Source organism: Anabrus simplex, chromosome 1 (assembly GCF_040414725.1).
Source record: "Anabrus simplex isolate iqAnaSimp1 chromosome 1, ASM4041472v1, whole genome shotgun sequence".
NCBI classification, from domain to species: domain Eukaryota; kingdom Metazoa; phylum Arthropoda; class Insecta; order Orthoptera; family Tettigoniidae; genus Anabrus; species Anabrus simplex.
The window spans coordinates 283,093,350-283,113,726 of record NC_090265.1 but is presented as its reverse complement, the minus strand read 5'-3'; the positions used below and the strand labels follow the sequence as shown (position 1 = coordinate 283,113,726).

General features: G+C 41.6%; 1 protein-coding gene across 1 annotated transcript in view; it reads right to left on the bottom strand.

Annotated features, from left to right (window-relative positions):
* LOC136865079 (LIM/homeobox protein Lhx9-like) overlaps nt 1-20,018 on the bottom strand; it is a 197,055-nt gene extending 177,037 nt beyond the window's left edge. Inside the window, exon 1 of the mRNA XM_067142385.2 lies at nt 19,783-20,018. Within this exon, the coding sequence (XP_066998486.2) occupies nt 19,783-20,018 (236 nt within the window). The remainder of the gene's footprint in view (nt 1-19,782) is intronic.
* Nucleotides 20,019-20,377: the final 359 nt, after the last annotated feature.

Sequence of the window (20,377 nt, the reverse complement as noted above, 5' to 3'; positions counted from 1 at the left end):
ACTATTTCTAGTATCTTGCTTTGAGTGTGTGACTTTAGTGGACGTTCTTATTTATAGCATTTAATATAGTTTTAGATTCTTAATTTATTATGCAGGAGTTACCGCCATTCTTTTGCTTGCAATAGGGAAGGAAGTATTGTATTCTTAAAAAATAAAATGTTCTCCGGTTACAGAGAGATCTTGACGTTTTATGGTCCCTAAACACGAAAAGAGTTAGTTTTGCAACGTAATTATGACTCAAGACATCATGGGGGCTTTCTTCGAGGCATTTGGTGTGATATTTGGGTCACAGACGATGTATAAATTGGCATTACATTTTACTTTTTTTTTTTTTTTTGCTAGTTGCTTTACGTCGCACCGACACAGATAGGTCTTATGGCGACGATGGGACAGGAAAGGGCTAGGAGTGGGAAGGAAGCGGACGTGGCCTTAATTAAGGTACAGCCTGGTGTGAAAATGGGAAACCACGGAAAACCATTTTGAGGGCTGCCGACAGTGGGGTTCGAACCTACTATCTCCCGAATACTTGATACTGGCCGCACTTAAGCGACTGCAGCTATCGAGCTCGGTACTTATTTTTTTTAAATTTACTTTACGTCGCATCGATCCCGACCGCCTTATGATCACGATGGGATAGGAAAGGACGGGGATAAGGTACAGTCCCAGCATTTGCTTGGTGTGAAAATGCGAAACTATGGAAAACTATCTTCAGAGCTGCCGACAGTGGGGTTCGAATGCAAGCTGATAACTACGTGACGGCCACTTCTTCGTCCCACTTGAATCTGGATAAATACGGCGAGTTAGATGATTGTCTTCTATCCTGTTTTCAAATGTCCTAATATCCTGTGATTACTGGACAGCATATTTCTTACCGTCTGTATTTCAAGAGTTTTCGGATAATGTTAGTGGTTCGGCTAAATGTGAATTGGACATCCCTGTGACGCTAATGAGCAGCGCATCAAACGACTCGTCGATTGAAATTCTAGGATAGGGCCGAGTAAGAGGCTATTGATTTGATCCGGTCGCATTCCTGTACAGTATATGTAGCAAGCATTTCCTGCGGCGCGCCTCTGGGAGAATCTTCTTAACTCTTTAATTTTATTGGTAAGACTGATCTCATGGGAGTGGACGGATAAGGACTGAAAGTACCTTTATACACAAAGTGTTTAGAGATAGAGAGAGTTCTTCAGATTACGTAAGTTAAAGTGGTATTGCAGTAAGTAGTGCTTAAAACAAGAATATATTTAACAATTCTTTAAATTTTAGTAATAATAATAATAATTATTATAATGTAGTTTAAGATAGCTTGAGGAAGCTCTCCAACCACCCTGATGTATGGAGATTTCACACCTACCATTGTAGTCTGGTGGTTCATTAGTTTAGGAAGTTCCTTTAAGTTGCACCGACACAGAAAGGTCTTATGGGGACAATGGAACAGGAAAGGCCTAAGAGTGGGAAGGAAGCAGCCGTGGCCTTATGTAAGGTCCAGCCCCAGCATTTACCTGCGGCGAAAATGGGAAACCACAGAAAATAATCTCAGGGCTGCCGACAGTGGGGTTCGAATCCAATATCTCCCGAATACTGGATACTGGCCGCACTTAAGCGACTGCAACTATCAAGCTACGACCCAAGTTCAGAATTACACATATTCCACAAAGGAGAGACCTACTTTTTGATACGAAAACTATGGAAGGTTTTTTTCATATTTCTCATATAGGATATTATTTTCTCTTCATATAAATTTATTTAAGATTCAGGGTGCACAATAAGGTACGGCTAATCTTTCAGGACATATTTCTCACACTTAAAAGGAGAAAATATGTTATGTGGACAATGGTCCGGAAATGCTTTATTTTCGCGTCAGAACGCATGCGTACGCAATACTCCGAGGGTACATCATGGCATCCGAGATTCGCTGTGATGGCGGCTTGATGCGTATATCAATGCTAACATTTTGAACATTTCATGTAACAAAGTGTTTCATGTGTTGTGTTTTCCTTGAACCTATAGGAGAGGTTTTCATTCCCCTCCTCGAAGCGGAGGGACGAGCCAACTGGAAGGTAACGCCTTATCTCTGGCCACGAGATTCGGCGGGTTTCGAGATTTGAAGGGGGCTTCGACCTCTTGGCTAAGTGCTTTATTGACTTTCCAAATTTTACATTGTATGATTCATTCACTACGTAGATTTGTGGACAATGAGTTGTAGCGTATAAATAAAGCGTTTCCTGACCCATGTCCATTTTCTTCTACGTGTGGTAAATGTTTCCAGAAAGCTTCACCGTATCTTATTGTCTTATTGTTACACCCTGCATATGTTATTCTCGTCTAAACTGTTCAAGGTAATTTTTAATAATTCTCTAACGCATCAGTATGGTGGGCCGATGACCTTCGATGTTAGGCCCCTTTAAACAACAAGCATCATCATCAGTATGGTTACCGCCTTTTATGTTTATTTTCCAAATCCATTTTCTTTACAGTGACAAATTGTCTGTGTTGAGACTCGTTTGACTTCCTTTCATATCATCTAACTCTTAATTCGAACTCACGATGCTGAGTTAACCCCCTTACAGTTACAGGATCCTTAATCAGATTTCCATTCCCATTGTAGTTTTAGCTCAATCGCTCGGGTGGGGTGATTAGTGGATCTGATTGAAGGGAAAGGTTTTAAGAATCTTAAACGAACATGAATAAGTGGCTAAACTTGACTACTGGTAAGATGTTTTAGAAAAATGCTGTTCAATTTGTTTTAAGAATCGTGTTTTATTCGCAGTGACCACTGCGTCCGTTGTATTGTTTCTATTGTTACGTCAGTTGGCAGCTTATTCCCGTGACAGACGACTCTTAACATAACAATGGAGAGAGTGGCGATGCGTCCAGAATGCATATTGGATTTGTTTTTGCAACTTCGTAGATAACCTGTTTCTTCTTTACCGTTAGGTGTCCACTCATTGTACGAAATGCCAATCATGATTGGGGATAAGTTCCATTGATCGTTTGTTGGTTCAACTGCAACTCCAGAAGTGAAAATGTCCAAAAAAATATGAATCGGATATATTGCATCTGATGCTTTTCATATTAATAAGTCATTAGGTATGTCCGACTAATAATATACTGTGTTGAGAGTGATTATAAATTTGTATTTATTATTATCGTTCTTTCGTTTGTTAGCCTTACTTCAGGATGGAGATAGCGGATAAAAGTGTACATGGCTCGGCGGGTATTCGATTCATGCATACGCAATACTTTATTTAACACAACAGTTGTGTTGTATTAAATTCTTACTTAAGAATATCCTATCAGTACTGTGCACTCTCTTGCAGTAGGTATTTTCGACACGGTTTCCATTTCCTCGTATCTTACACTAGCAATCTCAATTCTAGAGCCTACTGAACACCAGTTAGGCAATGGAGAGGGATGATACTGTCGCTTCAATATGACAAACACACGTGAGACTGAATTAGTACATTTTTAGCAAACATTTTATCTGTATTTGGCCGCTTTTTCACGAACGCAATGCTACTGTCCGACTAATTGGCTGAATGTTCAGCATTGAGGCCTTCGGTTCAGAGGATCACGCGTTCAGTTCCTGGCCGGGTTGATAATTTTAATCGTGTGTGATTGATTCTTCTGACTCAGGGACTGGGTATTTGTGTTTGTCCCAACACTCTTATCTTCATATTCAGACAACGCTCTACACTACCAACCACCACAGAAACACCCAATAGTGATCACATACCTCCATATAGGGTAGGCGTCAGGAAGGGCATCCGGCCGTAAAACAGGAACAAGTTCACATGTGCAACACAGTTCGCACCACGACCCCACAGATGTGATAAAAGCGGTAGAAGAAGAAGAATGTTAGGGTGTTGTTAGGGTGTTGTTATTGTACCTATAAACTCACGAAGAAACGAAATTGCTTTCAAATTGCGATTTCCATAATACCCGTTTTAACCGGAACCTTCCCATGGCGTCATTCTTTCAACGGTTCTAAAATATATACTGAATGTATGATGAAGATAAAAATATGCATTAAAACTGGCTTTTCTTTTGAAAATTAATTTGTTTTTCTACTTCAGGGGAAATATTTGAATGCACTCAATTTATCATTAAGAGTAAGGCGTTTCATTTCATTATTCTAAAATCATTGTATAATTTAGAGAAAGAAATGTTAGATGTCAGAAAGAACAGTGTTCAATCTCGAGAAGAAAGTGCTGGCGATAAGCAAATAAACATTAATATCATCAGTTGACTGGCAGAACTGACTCTGGAAATTGTGACATAGAACTGTACACGTGAGAAACAGTAATTTCTCAAGTCGAAAACAAAAGAAAAAAACATGTGTTTTTTATTCCTAAAGGAGATTCAAAATACGTATTTTCACTTTATCAGTGAAAACAAAAAGTGCGTGTTTCTTTATTTTTGGAGAAGATTCCAAATACCAATTTTCACGTCTGTAACATCTTCAGTTTTTGAGATATAAGTATCCTCATAAAAAGAATTACACAACTTTTTCATTTCTTTTCACCTCTTTAAGTGGATTTTCCGAAAACAAAAAATAACACGTGTTTCTTTAATTTTAAAGGAGATTCCAAGTACCAATTTTCACATCTGTAACATCTTCAGTTTTTGAGATAGAAGTGTCCTCATAAAAAGAGCTCAACTCCTTCACTTCTTTTTTGGCTAACCCCCCACCCCACACCCCAGCTGAGTGGATTTTCCGAAAACAAAAATAGGTGTTTCTTTATTAAAAGATATTTTAAGTACCAGTTTTCACGTCTATAACAGGTTAAGTTTTTGAGATCTACTCGTTTTAAAAATTCGCCCCACTTTTCACTTCTTTTCACCCCTCCTTAAGTGGATTTTCCGAAAATAAAACAATGCATATTTCTTCATTTCTAAAGGATATACCAGATACCAATTTTTACAACATGCTGGGTTTTTAAGATATACTCATTTTAAGAATGCACTCATTTTTCACTTCTTTTCATTCCCTAAAGTGGATTCTCGAAAACCAAAAATATACATATTTCTTTAATTTTAAAGGAGATTCTAATTACCAATTTTCACGTTTGTAACAGCTTCAGTGTTTGTAATATAAGTATCCTGATAAAAAGGATTGGATTTTCCAAAACACAAAAAATACGTGCTTATTTTTAAAGAAGATCCCAAATACCAATTTTTTACGTCTTTAACCTGCTTTTGAAATATAGTTATACTAATTTTAAAAACTCAACACCCTTTTCATCCCCTTACCGACGGAATAGAATATCCAAGAATCCTTCCTTAGTGAGCACCTACACTGCCATATAAATGTACCCCCAAAATTTCATTTCTTTATATCCAGTAGTTTTGACTCGGCGATGATGAGTCAGTCAGTCAGTCAGTCAGTCAGTCAGTCAGTCAGTCAGTCAGTCAGTCAGTCAGTCAATCAGTCAGTCAGTCAGTCAGTCAAGACATGCTATTTTATATTTTATAGATTTTGAGATTCGTAAGGACAAAGGAACAAAATTTCATGTAGAAAACATCTTGGGCACTTTAGGGTTAAATGAAACTCTGCTGGACAGAGTGATTCGGAAATTATCTATGCCATATTTTAATATCTACTAATTCGCATCCAGCGAATCGTATAATTACAAGTAAATTTAATTTATTGGTTAAAATAGTTACAATTTTCTTTAAAAAACACGATAAATAACTCTGTGCAAGAATCTTCGCTCACACATTCCTCCAAGTGTTGAATGATAGGCTCGTATATATTTCTAGTGAGCTTCCTTATTCACCATCCTTATCAATCGAATTTCAAATCGTGTGTAAACATAGCATCAGTGACATGACATCAAGGTTCTGCCATGGATGTATGGGTTAAGACTCGTCTAGGTTTTCCGGAACATACATATTATGAAATGATTTTTCCTCTGTTGATAAATAACTGTGAAATCTATGGTCCATGACTAAAATGACCAATGTTTTATTATGATATCGAAGGAAGGACTCTAAGAAAGACTGTTGATTTCCACGATTCTGCTTATCGCTTGAAAAAATTGCGCGAGTTTATATAATGTCGCGGAAATGAAAGTACAACCTTGTTTATTACTAATAAACGTTTGCAATTTTGTATTGATTAAGGAAGATATTTCGTTCAATTATATTAGTTTTGTGTACCTTCTCTTGTCGTATGGTTTTTCGTAATATTTCTCCTCGTATTCTTTAATATACCTGTGTACAATACACAGTTGCGTAGTCCTATTATGTCTTAGGGAAGTGATAAGGAGCATTTAGAACAAAGTGGCGTTTTTATCATTTCAGTTCGTGTGGAAAGCATAGGTGTGATTCCCTTTATTGGCAAAGCGTAAATACCTATCTATGCGCTCCTTTCTTACAAGAAACATGTTCCACTTTGAGGTCGGGACAGCAGAATGTTGTAGACATCGTTGAAAGCTCCATACGCATGTGCAATATTACCGATAATGGGAATGAAATGGAGTATGGCTTTTAGTGCTGGAAGTGTCCGAGGACATGTTCGGCTCGCCAGGTGTAGGTCTTTTGAATTGACACCCGTAGGCAACCTGCGAAATGATGATGAAGACGCAACACATACACCCAATCCCCCTGTCAGCGGAATTAACCAATTACGGTTAAAATTCCCGACTCTGCCGGGAATCGAAGTCAGGACGAAAGGCCTGCACGCTAACCAATTAACCATGGAGCCGAACAGCTGATAATGGAAAGCCCTCTTCACAGGAGAACGGTGGAAAGTTCACATTAGGGTGGTGTGGAAGGCATTTGACTCTGGGTGACTAGAGTTACGTGGTCATCGTCAGAATTCACTAAATGAATCAAGAAGACTTTTGACGTGCACCATGAGCAATGACTGAAGAACGAGGCACTGCATTGGTCATAATAGTTCACTTCTAAGTCAACAATGAACTTCTCGAGAATGCATACTGCAAGTTATCACCAGTAAGCAAAGCAAAGCAAAGCAAAGTCACCTCCATACAGACCATGAAGGCCCTTGGAGCGGTAGAAGGTAAAGGCTTCCACTATCCGTAACCTCGTCACTTGATGGAGTAGAGTGGTTGGTTCTACGCCCGGCCACCTTTGCCTCCAGGAATTAACCTGATACTCGTTTTTTGTGTAGGCTGAGTGAACCTCAGGGCCATGTGCACCTCCGAAAATGAAAATCTCGTTTCTTAAATTTTATGACTTCCTGACAGGGATTCGAACCCACGTCCTTTCGTGTGAACCGAGCACGACTTTACCACCTCCGCCAGGCAGCCCCTAAACTTACCACCAGTAGCCTATACAAACATGATCATTCTAAACGGTTTACCACATCTAGCAGTTGAATTGTGGTCTCAATCTATTTGGTACGAGTATATAGTACTCAGCAACGTCATTATGATGAAAAAGCTTTACAACGAACTAAAATAGTGTAAGAACTACGATGAACGGAGTGCACAGCGAATCCTAAGTGCAATAAAGAGGACGCGCCTCCTCTACAACCATGAGACACTTTGAAAGTATGAACGTGAAGGACAAAATAATGAGATTTTCAAGAATCGTATTTGCGAAGAGTGTCCGGCTCATTGGTTGAATGGTCAGCGTGTTGGTCTTCAGCTCAGAGAGACCCGAGTTCAATTCCCGGTGGGGCATTTTAACTACGTACGGTAAATTCCTCTGGCTCGGTGACTCATTGTTTATGCTCGTCTCAATACACATCCCTTCATCACACTACCAACCACGCTATCATGATTACATCATTCCAAACATAGCGGATGTCAGGAAGGGCATCCGGCCGTAAAAACGGGTCAAATGCACATCGTGTATTGACTGCAGTAAACTGGAGAAAAGTCCAGGAAGAAGAAATGTCAGCGTGAGAACTGTAATATGTTCGTAAGTGGCTGTACTGTATAGGGAAGATGAGAGCAAAGAAAGATGTTCGCCTGTAATTTGTAATTATGAATTCATCGTTGTTCGATATCGGATTATCTAACGTGTATTTCCAGCCCAGAGGGAAAAAAGTAACCTTTAGATGTACGAAATAGTTCTTAAATTTGTGACAGCACATGATACCATGTAAAGCTGAGTATTTTAACGGCCATGTTACCCTCCAAAATTAAGTATAGTTCATGTTGCGTATCCCACTTTACACTAGTCCAGGACATGCAAGTGATAGGCCTACACATACCTAACAGAGAAAACGCATTAAATCTAAAATGCAATAAACTTCTGCCATGAAGTCACATTAAGGCAGTTTTTAGCTTTTGAACAGGTTCAGGGACTTGTTATAGCCAGCACTATATCTCGTTACTCTAAGATCAGAGAAAGTGAAGAGATACCTTCCGAGAGAAGAATGGTACATGAATAAAATAATTTCGTGACAGCTTTACGCCACAACACTTTTGCAGTAAGATCTATTGTCAAGTTTTGTCGGCAGCCCTGAAGATGGTTTTTCGTGGTTCCTCATATTCACACCAGGTGAACTCTAAGACTGAACCTTAATAAATAAATAAATGAATAAATAAATAAATAAATAAATAAATAAATAAATAAATAAATAAATAAATAAATTAATTAATTAATTAATTAATTAATTAATTAATTAATTAAAGCCCCGGTCGCTTCCTTCCCACTCCTAGCTCTTTACTCTCCTATCGTCACCAAAATAACTTTCTAGGTCTGTGCGACGTGAAGTAAATCGTAAAAAAAAAAAGTCATTTCATGTTAAACATTGTTACGTTTATCACGACCTTATATCACGATATGGGAAAGATACAATAAAATTTGTACTTACATTATCATTAATGCTTGATTGGTCACGGTTCGGAGAGACGAAAACCAGTTTTCCTTTCTTATTGCGCCGGAAACGAATAAAATTAACCCTTTATAATACGCATTTATAAATGTTGGCCCTCACCATATGTAACAACAAATGACCAAACTAAAACAATGAACAGTAAAACGTCGATGGATAACTTACACTGCGCTGTGTATTAGCCACATTTGAAGAGTTCAACACAGTAAAACTCAATATCCAATGTGCCTAGCTCAACTCTATTACACATACATCATCATCATCATCTGTTTACCCTCCAGGGTCGGCTTTTCCCTCGGACACAGCGAGGGATCCCACCTCTACCGCCTCAAGGGCAGTGTCCTGGAGCTTCAGACTCTTGGTCGGGGATACAACTGGGGAGAATGACCAGTACCTCGCCCAGGCGGCCTCACCTGCTATGCTGAACAGGGGCCTTGTGGAGGGATGGGAAGATTGGAGATTGGAAGGGATAGGCAAGGAAGAGGGAAGGAAGCGACCGTGGCCTTAAGTTAGGTACTATCCCGGCATTCGCCTGGAGGAGAAGTGGGAAACCACGGAAAATCACTTCGAGGATGGCTGAGGTGGGAATCGAACCCACCTCTACTCAGTTGACCTCCCGAGGCTGAGTGGACCCCGTTCCAGCCCTCATACCACTTTTCAAATTTCGTGGCAGAGCCGGGAATCGAACCCGGGCCTCCGGGGGTGGCAGCTAATCACGCTAACCACTGCACCACAGAGGCGGACTCTATTACACATACATAATTACTTTAATCTGGCGAGTCCCGTTGTAACTACACCTACTCGTAGATACAGAATCTTCCTCTTTTCGGCATATTAATAAACACGTCTTTACCATATTACTATACATATAGAACATATACGCTTAATTATTGAGCGCCAGCCACTATAATTAGTGACGAAATCGTAGAACATAACTCTTATTACAACTCTAAAGGTGTGGTGCGATAAGCTCACACGCTTGGCACCTTACTTGATTATGGATCAAGAGAAATATTTCGTGGTCGCATTCCCACATTGAGGACTGTGCTTGGTAATTGTTTTAACTGCCATTATTTGAAAAATTGAACTCATGTATGTACTTTAAACCAAAATTAGACGCCATTACTTTAATTAAAATCAAAATTATATCCTATGAGGTTTGCTATTACATTTATTGAAAACATTACGCATATCAAGAAGCTGTTGGCATTGTCGGAAATTCTAATTAATCACTGCTTAATGTTATCTTTCTCGTGTTATATATGAACGGCGTATTTGGTGCTGGAATTACCTTAGATCTGCTACTGACGTGGCCCTGGATTCGTTCTGCTGTGTAAAACCTGGTCCGGGTTCGTGGCTGCCTCTCTTGTTATATCTTCTTCTGTAACTCGTCCTGACCTACTTCCCTATTTAGAGTGTAATGACCCATATATGGTTACGTTCACCCGAACTAATTAATCAGAAATGAAGACATTACTGAAGATCCTGTGATATTCAGGCATGCTAAGCTCGTTTCACACATCCTGAAGGCTCAAATAGAGACTGTTGATAGTACACACAACAGGTCTACTCAATGTCTCAGATATATTTGAGTATTATTCAATTCTCGAACATAGTCCACGAATTGCAAAATTGAATTCAGTCATGAATTCGAAGTGATATAGCAACTGCTAAATGAATATAATTAACAAGTTATATAGGTACTGAATATTAATCTCCAGAAAGTTGAACATAGCCCTTGGTGACTATACTGAAATACTATGAAGTTATACGAAGTAATACGACATAGAAGTAAGTAGCAAATAGTAGCTCGGTAGATCAGTAGACTGACAGTTCACTCGATTGTTAGATAGACACATATTTATATAAATAGATAGTACCCAGCGAATTGGCCATGCGGTTAGGGGCGCACAGTTGTGCGCTTGCATTCGGGAGATAGTGGGTTCGAACCCCACTGTCAGCAGCCCTGAAGATGGTTTTCCGTGGTTTCCCATTTTCACACCAGGCAAGTGCTCAGGCTGTAACTTAATTAGGGCCACGGACGATTCCTTCCCACTCCTAGCCCTCTCCTGTCCCATCGTTGCCATAAGACCTATCTGCATCAGTGCGGCGTAAAGTCAGTTGTAAAAAAAAAAAAGATAGATTGATTGATAGATACCAAGATAGTTTAAGCACAAGCCTAACACGGGCTTAAATAAATTTCGTCATACCACGTGTCTCCCCTCTACACGTCCATCCTTTCCACACAGATTGCACGGTGCTAGCTAATCGCTGACATGAAATCTCAACCACGTGGCCACGCGCTTTACAAAATCTAGCCACGGGACTGTTGGCTTGCCCACGCTTAAGGAACGGTTGAAAGTCCTTTTTGATCGGGAACTTCCTCTTGCTTGTCGCAATATCTTCTAAACTTAGTCTTGCTTCTGGATACCGTGCCAGATTCTGCATGACTTCACTTACAAGTTGAAATATTCATGTGTTTTAAATTCAACAAATCCCTACATATTTACATATATATGACGCGTAGGTCGCTTACGGGAGTCACATCGAAAGACCTGCACCTGGCGAGCCGAACATGTCCTCGGACACTCCCGGCACTAAAAGCCATACGCCATTTCATTTAATTTTTACGTATATAATTATTACACGAATAATTCTCTTATTTTATTGATTAAATGGAGTTAGATGCGTGATACCTAAGTAATAATACAATAAAATGATGAAAATCTGAATGAAAGTATAATTAATAGATTTTTTTTTTTTTTGCTAGTTGCTTTACGTCGCACCGACACAGATAGGTCTTATGGCGATGATGGGACAGGAAAGGGCTAGGAGTGGGAAGGAAGCGGCCGTGGCCTTAATTAAGGTACAGCCCCAGCATTTGCCTGGTGTGAAAATGGGAAACCACGGAAAACCATTTTCAGGGCTGCCGACAGTGGGATTCGAACCTACTATCTCCCGAATACTGGATACCGGCCGCAATTAAGCGACTGCAGCTATCGAGCTCGGTATTAATAGAATTAATAACAATAATAGCAATAATAATAATAGTGAATGCCAAGGGAAGTCTGTAACCAAGTTGTATGGTTACATCATCAGGGGTGGGGACAGAGGTCATGACGGCTATGAGAACAGGTGAATAATAGGGTAAAGTTAGAAAACAGTCACTGCACTGTCGGTAATGTCCAGCTGCCTAGTACTATGACGAAACTCAAATTACCTAGGCAATCTGTGTTTATTTTAAAAGTTTGTTGTTCACATCAACAGCTCTTGTGATCTTTATTAGGCTAGTCTCGAAAGGGGAATACCGTGTCTGCCGATATATTAAAGTGTCCAACTACTTGTTTTACGCTAGTTTCATCGTTTGGTGAGCTTTCACTTTTTTTTTTGCTAGGGGCTTTACGTCGCGCCGACACAGATAGGTCTTATGGCGACGATGGGATGGGAAAGGCCTAGGAGTTGGAAGGAAGCGGCCGTGGCCTTAATTAAGGTACAGCCCCAGCATTTGCCTGGTGTGAAAATGGGAAACCACGGAAAACCATTTTCAGGGCTGCCGATAGTGGGATTCGAACCTACTATCTCCCGGATGCAAGCTCACAGCCGCGCGCCTCTACGCGCACGGCCAACTCGCCCGGTAGCTTTCACTTTAGCGCCGATGGTTTGTATTCGCGAAATGTGGTTTTCAATTTTGTCTGCATTACGTCTAATATCGTTGAGTGTCGTTCGTCCGATACTATGCATTGTCGTGATATTTGTTGCAGTTTAATTTCTCCAAAGAAGCTTAACAATTTCCATTTTGGAAAAACATTCCACACCACTTGTTTACGTTTCTCGCCATATTAGCAATTTCAGTCAAACCGGGGACAGCATAGAGCAAAAAGTAACATTAAGTGGTAACTTGCTGCAAAAACAGAGATTATACTGCGAACAACCGCGCTCACCACGCTAGTAAACAATGACTGAAGTCCAAGACTGCGCTACACTTGACACGCCGCAGGATGTGAAAGGGTGAGAAGAGAATGACGAGATTTTAACAAAGTGACGGTTAACAGAAACTTGCGGTAAAAGGAATGACGGATAACAGAGAATCTGCTGTACTTACGGAATGCCAAAAATACGACATCGCACCGCGAGAATTTCGATAAGTTAACTAAGTGTAGCCTATATCTCTCTAAGGAGATAAATCTATTGGAATCTAAACTTTGGCATTTGTATGAACTACAGTTAAAGAGAGAAGGGATTAAACTTTGAAGTGGTTTACACCAGCTTCTTCAGAGACATAATTAACTACTGCAAATTCTGCAAGGCAATTACTAGGAAATTAAGATTTCGTCGATCACTGTACAATCCTGGCAAATGCTTTCAATATAGATAATAACGGAACGGCATAACTAACCGACCTACTGTAAAGTAGGACTAAGTCTTGAAATGGCAATAATGTTATTTGCTTTACGTCCCACTAACGACTTTTACGGTTTTCAGAGACGCCGAGGTGCTAGAATTTTGTCCTGCAGGAGTTCTTTTACGTGCCAATAAATCTACCAATACGAGGCTGACGTATTTGAGCACGTTCAAATACCGCCGGACTGAGCCAGGATCGAACCTGCCAAGTTGGGGTCAGAAGTCCAGCGCCTCAACCGCCTGAGCCACTCAGCCCGGCGCTTGAAATGTCAACGAGCTTCCAAGAGAACTTGATAAATAGGTTATGTCCTTCCTTTGCACTTGCACTTACTTGCAAGGACCTTTAAGACTGCTTCCCAGCCAGACGGTCTGTAGGTATTGCAGAATCACGTAGCCAGTATAACGACATCCTTAGCCTATCGCTTGCCTTTCGCGACCGGATCCACTCATCATATGAGACAGCTCCTCGCCTGGACACCCTGTTCCAGCCTTCACTCCAGAATTAAAATCCTTGGATTGGCCGGTAAGTGGTACGCAGGCTACCCCTGAAATGGCGTATGGCTTTTAGTGCCGGGAGATCCCAGGACGGCTTCGGCTCGCCAGGTGCAGGTCATTTTAATTGACTCCCGTAGGCGACTTGCGCTTCGTGATGAGGATGAAGACAACACATACACCCAGACCCCGTGCCAGGGAAATTAAACAATGATGGTTAAAATTCCCGACCCTACCGGGAATTGAACCCTGGACCCCTGTAACCGAAGACCAGCACGCTAACGATTTAGCCATGGAGTCGGACAGGTTACCCCTGAGCCATCTCAACATCGTTTGTTTAAGTCAAATGGGCCATTCGAAATCTTTGTTTGACCCTTCTGCAGCTTATGGGTTGTTATAGGCCTACATAATATCCTCTTGACTTGATGCTCTTAATTGTTGCCTAGCCGAGGCATTTAAGGCCTGCCTGTTAGAAAACTGTGCCGGAAAACCGAAAAAATGTAGCCTATTTTGGTGACGTCTTCTGAAGTGAAAATCCATATTGATAACAACCGATTATACCGTAGAGAGCAAGCGTGGACGAGTGTGGAGAAGATTATCCTGAGCGCAGAACCTTCGACAGTGGTTTGTTATCCACGATACGCCAACTTGAATAAGGACAACACAAATGGAATAAATAGGCTACTCTATAATGATCTCCAGCCTTCTGTGAGGAGACTGCACCAGGGGAAGAAGAATAGCTTTACGCTTTACGTCCCACAAACTGTGTTCTGAGACTCCGAGGTGCCGCATTTTTGTCCCACAAAAATATTTTATGTGCCCGTTAAACTACCGACACGAAGATGGCATATTTGAGCACCTTCAATTAGCACCAGAAAGCCGGCCCCGTGGTGTAGGGGTAGCTTGTCTGCCTCTTACCGGAAGGCCCCAGGTTCGATTCCCGGCCAGCTCAGGGATTTTTACCTAGACCTGAGGGCTGGTTCGAGGTCCACTCAGCCTACGTGATTAGAGTTGAGGAGTTATTTGACGGTGATATAGCGGCCCCGGTCTAGAAAGCCAACAATAACGGCCGAGAGGATTCGTCGTGCTGACCATATGACACCTCGTAATGTGCAGGCCTTCGGGCTGAGCAGCGGTCGCTTGGTAGGGCAAGGCCCTTCAAGGGCTGTAGTGCCATGGGGTTTGCTTTTTTTAATCAGCACCAGACCGAGCCGGGATCATACCCACCAACCATGGAAGCAACTCAATCCTGTACCAGAGCGGAAAGCACCTGGAAAGTAGCGTATAACTTTCGATATTAGATATTTTTTTTGTTTCCGTGCTGTTTCACCCTGGTCGGTTCGCTCTTGTCGCTACTTATCTTGGAAACTAAGAAAGAAATGATTTTTTCCCCATTCTCTTAAAAGTAAATGACGTTCTATCGTGGCGGATCAAACACTGTTGTGCATGCTACTGTACCGTGGTCTCTTCTCACCTCTAACCCGTAGTGCAGACAGAAGCTGTGTTTTAATGGCAGAGATATATTGCTTGCTCGCCGAGGGAACATATTCCAACACAACTCGTGACTGGAATTGTTATCCTACATCTCCGTCATCACAACGGAAATATAACCTGAGCTATTACTACTGGTAGCGTTTTGCTTTTCCATACCATTTCTTCATGTTGCTTAGATTTCATCTGTTCTTCACTTTCGCAAACTGCCCGTGTAGAATAAGCTCAGATCCACTGGTGTCCGAAATACCTCAGAACTATTGCGTGAAAACTTCTTCTATGACGGAAATTGACTTGGATTGAATATACTAGTTTTTTGAGTGATTCTTAAGCAAGTAGGCCCGATTATTGATCACTAAAATGTAGCATTATTGTTAGTGTAACTGAGGGCTGTCAGGACCCACCAAGGGGCATGTAATTGGCATAGTTTCTTTTTTCTCAAATGAACAAAATATTTAGCAATAGTCCTTCTCTTCACTGGAAAGGAGGGGTGCGGGAACTCTCAAGAAGTTAAACAAGAGGAAGTTCTAAGTTTCTTTAAAAAAAAAATCATATGTACCGTAATTTCTATACAGAAAATTTATATTAAATTTAAAACAGCTCCCCTTCGGACCGTTTGTGGGTCTTGCTTTTGGTGTCTATTTGGAATGGTGACCTTGAAGCAGCCACGTTTTAATATAATTGGATCAAACACATTTACAGGAGGTCCAACAATTTTTATGAACAACAGTGAGGTTAATGTTTTCACTGATATGGAAGATCTTTCAGGAGGGAGTCACGAAGAGGTTCATCTAGGAAAATTCCCTCTCACTGGAAGAAATGGCTACTGTATTCAGAGTGCACCGCATTGATGACATCAGTTTTGCTCGACAAGAACGAGATCTTACCTATACACGAACCACTACATTGTTTGAATAAAACCATAGGATAATATCGATATTGAAAGAAATATGAAAAAGTACCTTTGCGTGGTACTTCCCCGCCCATAGGGTAAGACCGCGCTGGGAGTGGGGCAATACCACGCAGAATGAAGCAGGGCATCACTGCGTAGAATTTACAACAAAATATTCCTAATCACTGAAATATTAATTTATTACACATATAATAGCTAAAAGGAAAAACCCCAAAAATGTAAGGATTCAAAAATACAAAAACATCAAAATAATATATCAATTAGGCCTAAAATTATTCGGAGAAATTTTCAGGCACACATTATAGCATTATTAATGTGTCTGTAACTTATTTATCAGCACTTGTAAGGAAACTGGTAATGTTCAACAATAAAAGTGGTAAGATGAAACCACATAACTATTTTACTTTCTTCTTCTTCTTCTTCTCACTAAGTAGGCATAAATCGCATGTGTAATTTTCAGGCGAGTCCCAGCCACTGCATTCTGAATGCGACCACAAAGAGCACAATACACAGCGATACCACAGCTCCTTATTCTGTCCGTATTCACCACAAACTGAGCACACATCAACATCAAATGGATTAACGTCATCTAGTTCATTGTCATGACACAATTTCCCTTCAACAAATTCACCTGACTCATCAGATTCTGTTTCGTCCAAGCATAACTTTCTTCTGCATCTCCTTTTAGGGTTTGGACACGATTTTTTCCCCGTACAATTAGGCCTAATTATTTTCTTTGAGTTATCTAATTTGTTCTTCCTTCCGTCACATGAGCTCTGCTTTTGCTTCGACCTGATATCCAGTAACTTTTTCTTTATGGGACTGCTGGTCAGTATTTCTGAATGCTGTTTTCTCCTTCCTTTTGACTTAGGCCTACCAGATGCTTTTGGACCACTTTGGGGAATAGGAAAAATATCAGACACTTTTAAGCACTGCGATTTCTTTGTCAGAGATTGTGGGGAATGAAGCTCATTTGATGGTCCAGGTTCAGGCTCCTGCCGTGGTACTGTTCTCAAAGTAGTGCCTTCTGAAGTCCCTGAGTTCAGTCCTTCATCACTTTCATTTTCAATCACATTTTTAATAACGGAACAAACTGTATCAGGAGTGGTTTCGAGTGCAGGCACAACATTTTGTTCAGAAAACTTGTCTGGGTTCAGCGGACAAAGACCAGCTGTTCGAAATCCAGAGATTTCTTTCTCCATAGTTGCAACTTCGAGGTAAGATCTGTTGAATATATCTGTGCGCGTTCACAGTGAGTTATTTTCTCGTACCCATGAGTCTTCAAATATAGATCACATTCCCGTTTGAAGGCATTTTTCAACGGGCCAAAAAATGTCAAGTCCAATGGCTGCAGCCGATGGGAAGTATGAGGAGGAATTGATATCATAACAATTCCCTTTTCCTTGCAATAGTCATGTGCATGGTTATCTAACATCAGTAGTACTGGATCGTCGACAGATGCCTTCACGTGCATATCGAAGTGTTTGAGCATTCGAAAAATAGTTCTTCATTGATCCATCCGTTCTTGGAGCATGCATAAAATGCCCCAATAGGCCCACCCTTGTGCAGTTGGAGATTCATGCGGTTCCAAGGAAAAATGATCATGGGTGGAATAAAGTTACCACAAGCATTTATTGCGCAGACTACTGTAACGTTCTTTCCCCTCCCCCATGAAATAGCTGAGCCAACTTGTTTTTGACCCCTAGGTCCCAGTATCCTCCCAGGTTTGTGCACAGTGGAAATGCCCGTTTCATCCACGTTAAACATTATGTTTGCCTTGTATTTATCTAGCACACAAAGAACATTTGAGAAGTAGCGCCGGACTTCCTCTTCATTAAAAGGCGTAATCCTATTCATGCTGGTACCTTCTGGTTTCCCCAAACTAATCTGTGAATTACGTTTCAGATTTTATTGTTTGCAATTTGCTTTACGTCGCACCGACACAGATAGGTCTTATGGTGACGATGGGACAGGAAAGGGCTAGGAATGGGAAGGAAGCGGCCGTGGCCTCAATGAAGGTACACCCCCAACATTTGCTTGGCGTGAAAGTGGGAAACCAAGGAAAACTATCTTCAGGGCTGCCAACAGTGGGGTTCGAACCCACTATCTCCCGAATACTGGATACTGGCCGCACTTAAGTGACTGCAGCTATTGAACTCGGTGTTTCAGAAATAACTGGAGCCAGTCCTTGCCTGCAAGTTTGGATTGAGTATGAAAATTATGCTTTATATTACGGCCATCTGCAAAGTCGTAAGTCAAGCGTCGAAGCTCAGTAGGTATCAAACCAAAAAAAAATAGCTTTGATAACAGTAACACGTGATCAGCTAATTCACTTTCCTGTTATTTATTAAATGCTGGATTTCTGCCTAGAGTTGAAGCCTCTGTAGACCCTCTTTTCGACCGGTCACGGAGAGTGGATTCTGGAATATAAAAGGCTCGTCCTACTTCCCTCATAGAACGCCCTGATTGGATCGCTTGAATTGCAGCCTTCATTTGCTCCCCAGACCACTGAGATCTTTTCGATTTCTTCACGTAACTTCGTGACATCTGGATTAAAAAGAACAATAACTTGAAACCGCATGCATGTGTAACTGTCTCTTGCGATGGGGTAACACCGCGCAGTCACCCACTGAGCGGCTTTACCCCACAACCACCGCGCGGCATTACCCCAAAGCGCATAATCTCAAATAACTTACAGCTTCAATGCCTGTGATAGCATGAAATAAATGAAACTAGGTGTGAAATAATGCTTTAACTCCCTAGTTTAGACGAATAAATAACAACTACTTAATAAGATAACAACATAAATTTCATCACTCACCGCAAATTCGTTAATGATCCGTAATTACGTCAAAACAGCAAAACACAATACACTCCTCTCACAATGCCAAGTATATATAAAATGGCGGGAGCGAAGGAGGGTGTCATTACAGAGCCACGCACTCGATGGCAGCGCAGACCAGAGCTCAATTCTGCCGGCCAGATACAAACTATTACAATGCGCGGTAGTACCCGCTGCGGGGTATTCCCCCTCCCTCCCCGACATCTCGCCAGTAAAGGCATCTTCTTCCCATAAGGCAGGGCATTCCAAGCGGGCAGCCCCAGTGCTTGGTCCGGGGCTGCCCCGGGCTCGCAATGCTGAGATGAGCCCCAGATTGCCGTGAGTGCAAAAAAGCTCCGTTGGTCGTTAGGACTTATGGAACTCGACCACGCCAAATATGACCATGTCAGACGACGGATCGGAGTTGCATCAATTTCGGACAAGGTGCGAGAAGCTCGTCTCGGGTGGTATGGACATGTCATGAGAAGGGAAGTTCGATCAGATACGAAGACAACCCAGGATGAAATCACCACGCGGTTGTCCGAAGATACGGGATCTCGATAGTCTGGGGGAAGACATGAAGGTCGTGGGTGCCCAACCTAATGATGCCCTTAACAGGACCAAATGGAGAACTGTATTGAAAGTAGACGGCCCTGCATTATCGCGCGAGAAACGCTAGGAAGAAGAAGACGACCCCTCAAGCGATAAATAAATATAGTGAAAAAGCTATATAACATCACGCAGTCCAGAGTGTAAAATAACCTGTAAGGTCTATCCTCTCCTACAAAACATTGTTCAACCTGGATCACTACTCCTACTTTGCTATTGCTGTTCGTACGGGTTGTGTACCTGTAGTAATCCTCCTTGCAGTAGATGTTACCATCGCGTGCGAAGCACGTCAGCTCGGAGTCCAGTGGGAGCTTACACTCGCAGCACTTAAGGCAAGCGGAGTGCCACTGGCGGTCCACTGCCAGCAGGTAGTAGCGGTCCGTGATGCGACCCCCACAGCCACCACACACGACGGGTTCACCCGAGGGGCAGGGGCTGGCCGCCGTGGGCCCCATGGCGTCACGCTCCTTCAGCATGGCCGCATTGCCCCTGGAACAATTCAAAATATGTTTTCAGTGAGACTAAAACGCTCCCAAAAAATTTCACAGTGTATATCCTCAATAAGACTTCAACGTTCCTGAAACAATCCACACCATCTATCTACAGGAAGGCTAAAGCACTGTTGAAACAATTCACAGTATGTATCTTCAGTAAGTGTACAATGCTCCTGAGTAATCCACTACGACATTCCTAAAACAATTCACGATATATACCATCAGTAAGCCTATAATGCTCCTGAAAAGATCCACTTTCAGTATGACCACATAGTTCAGGAGTACGCCTAGGGAACTGCTGCTGTCTGAGCGTTCGTCTGCTCTCAACTCTTCTCTCTCTG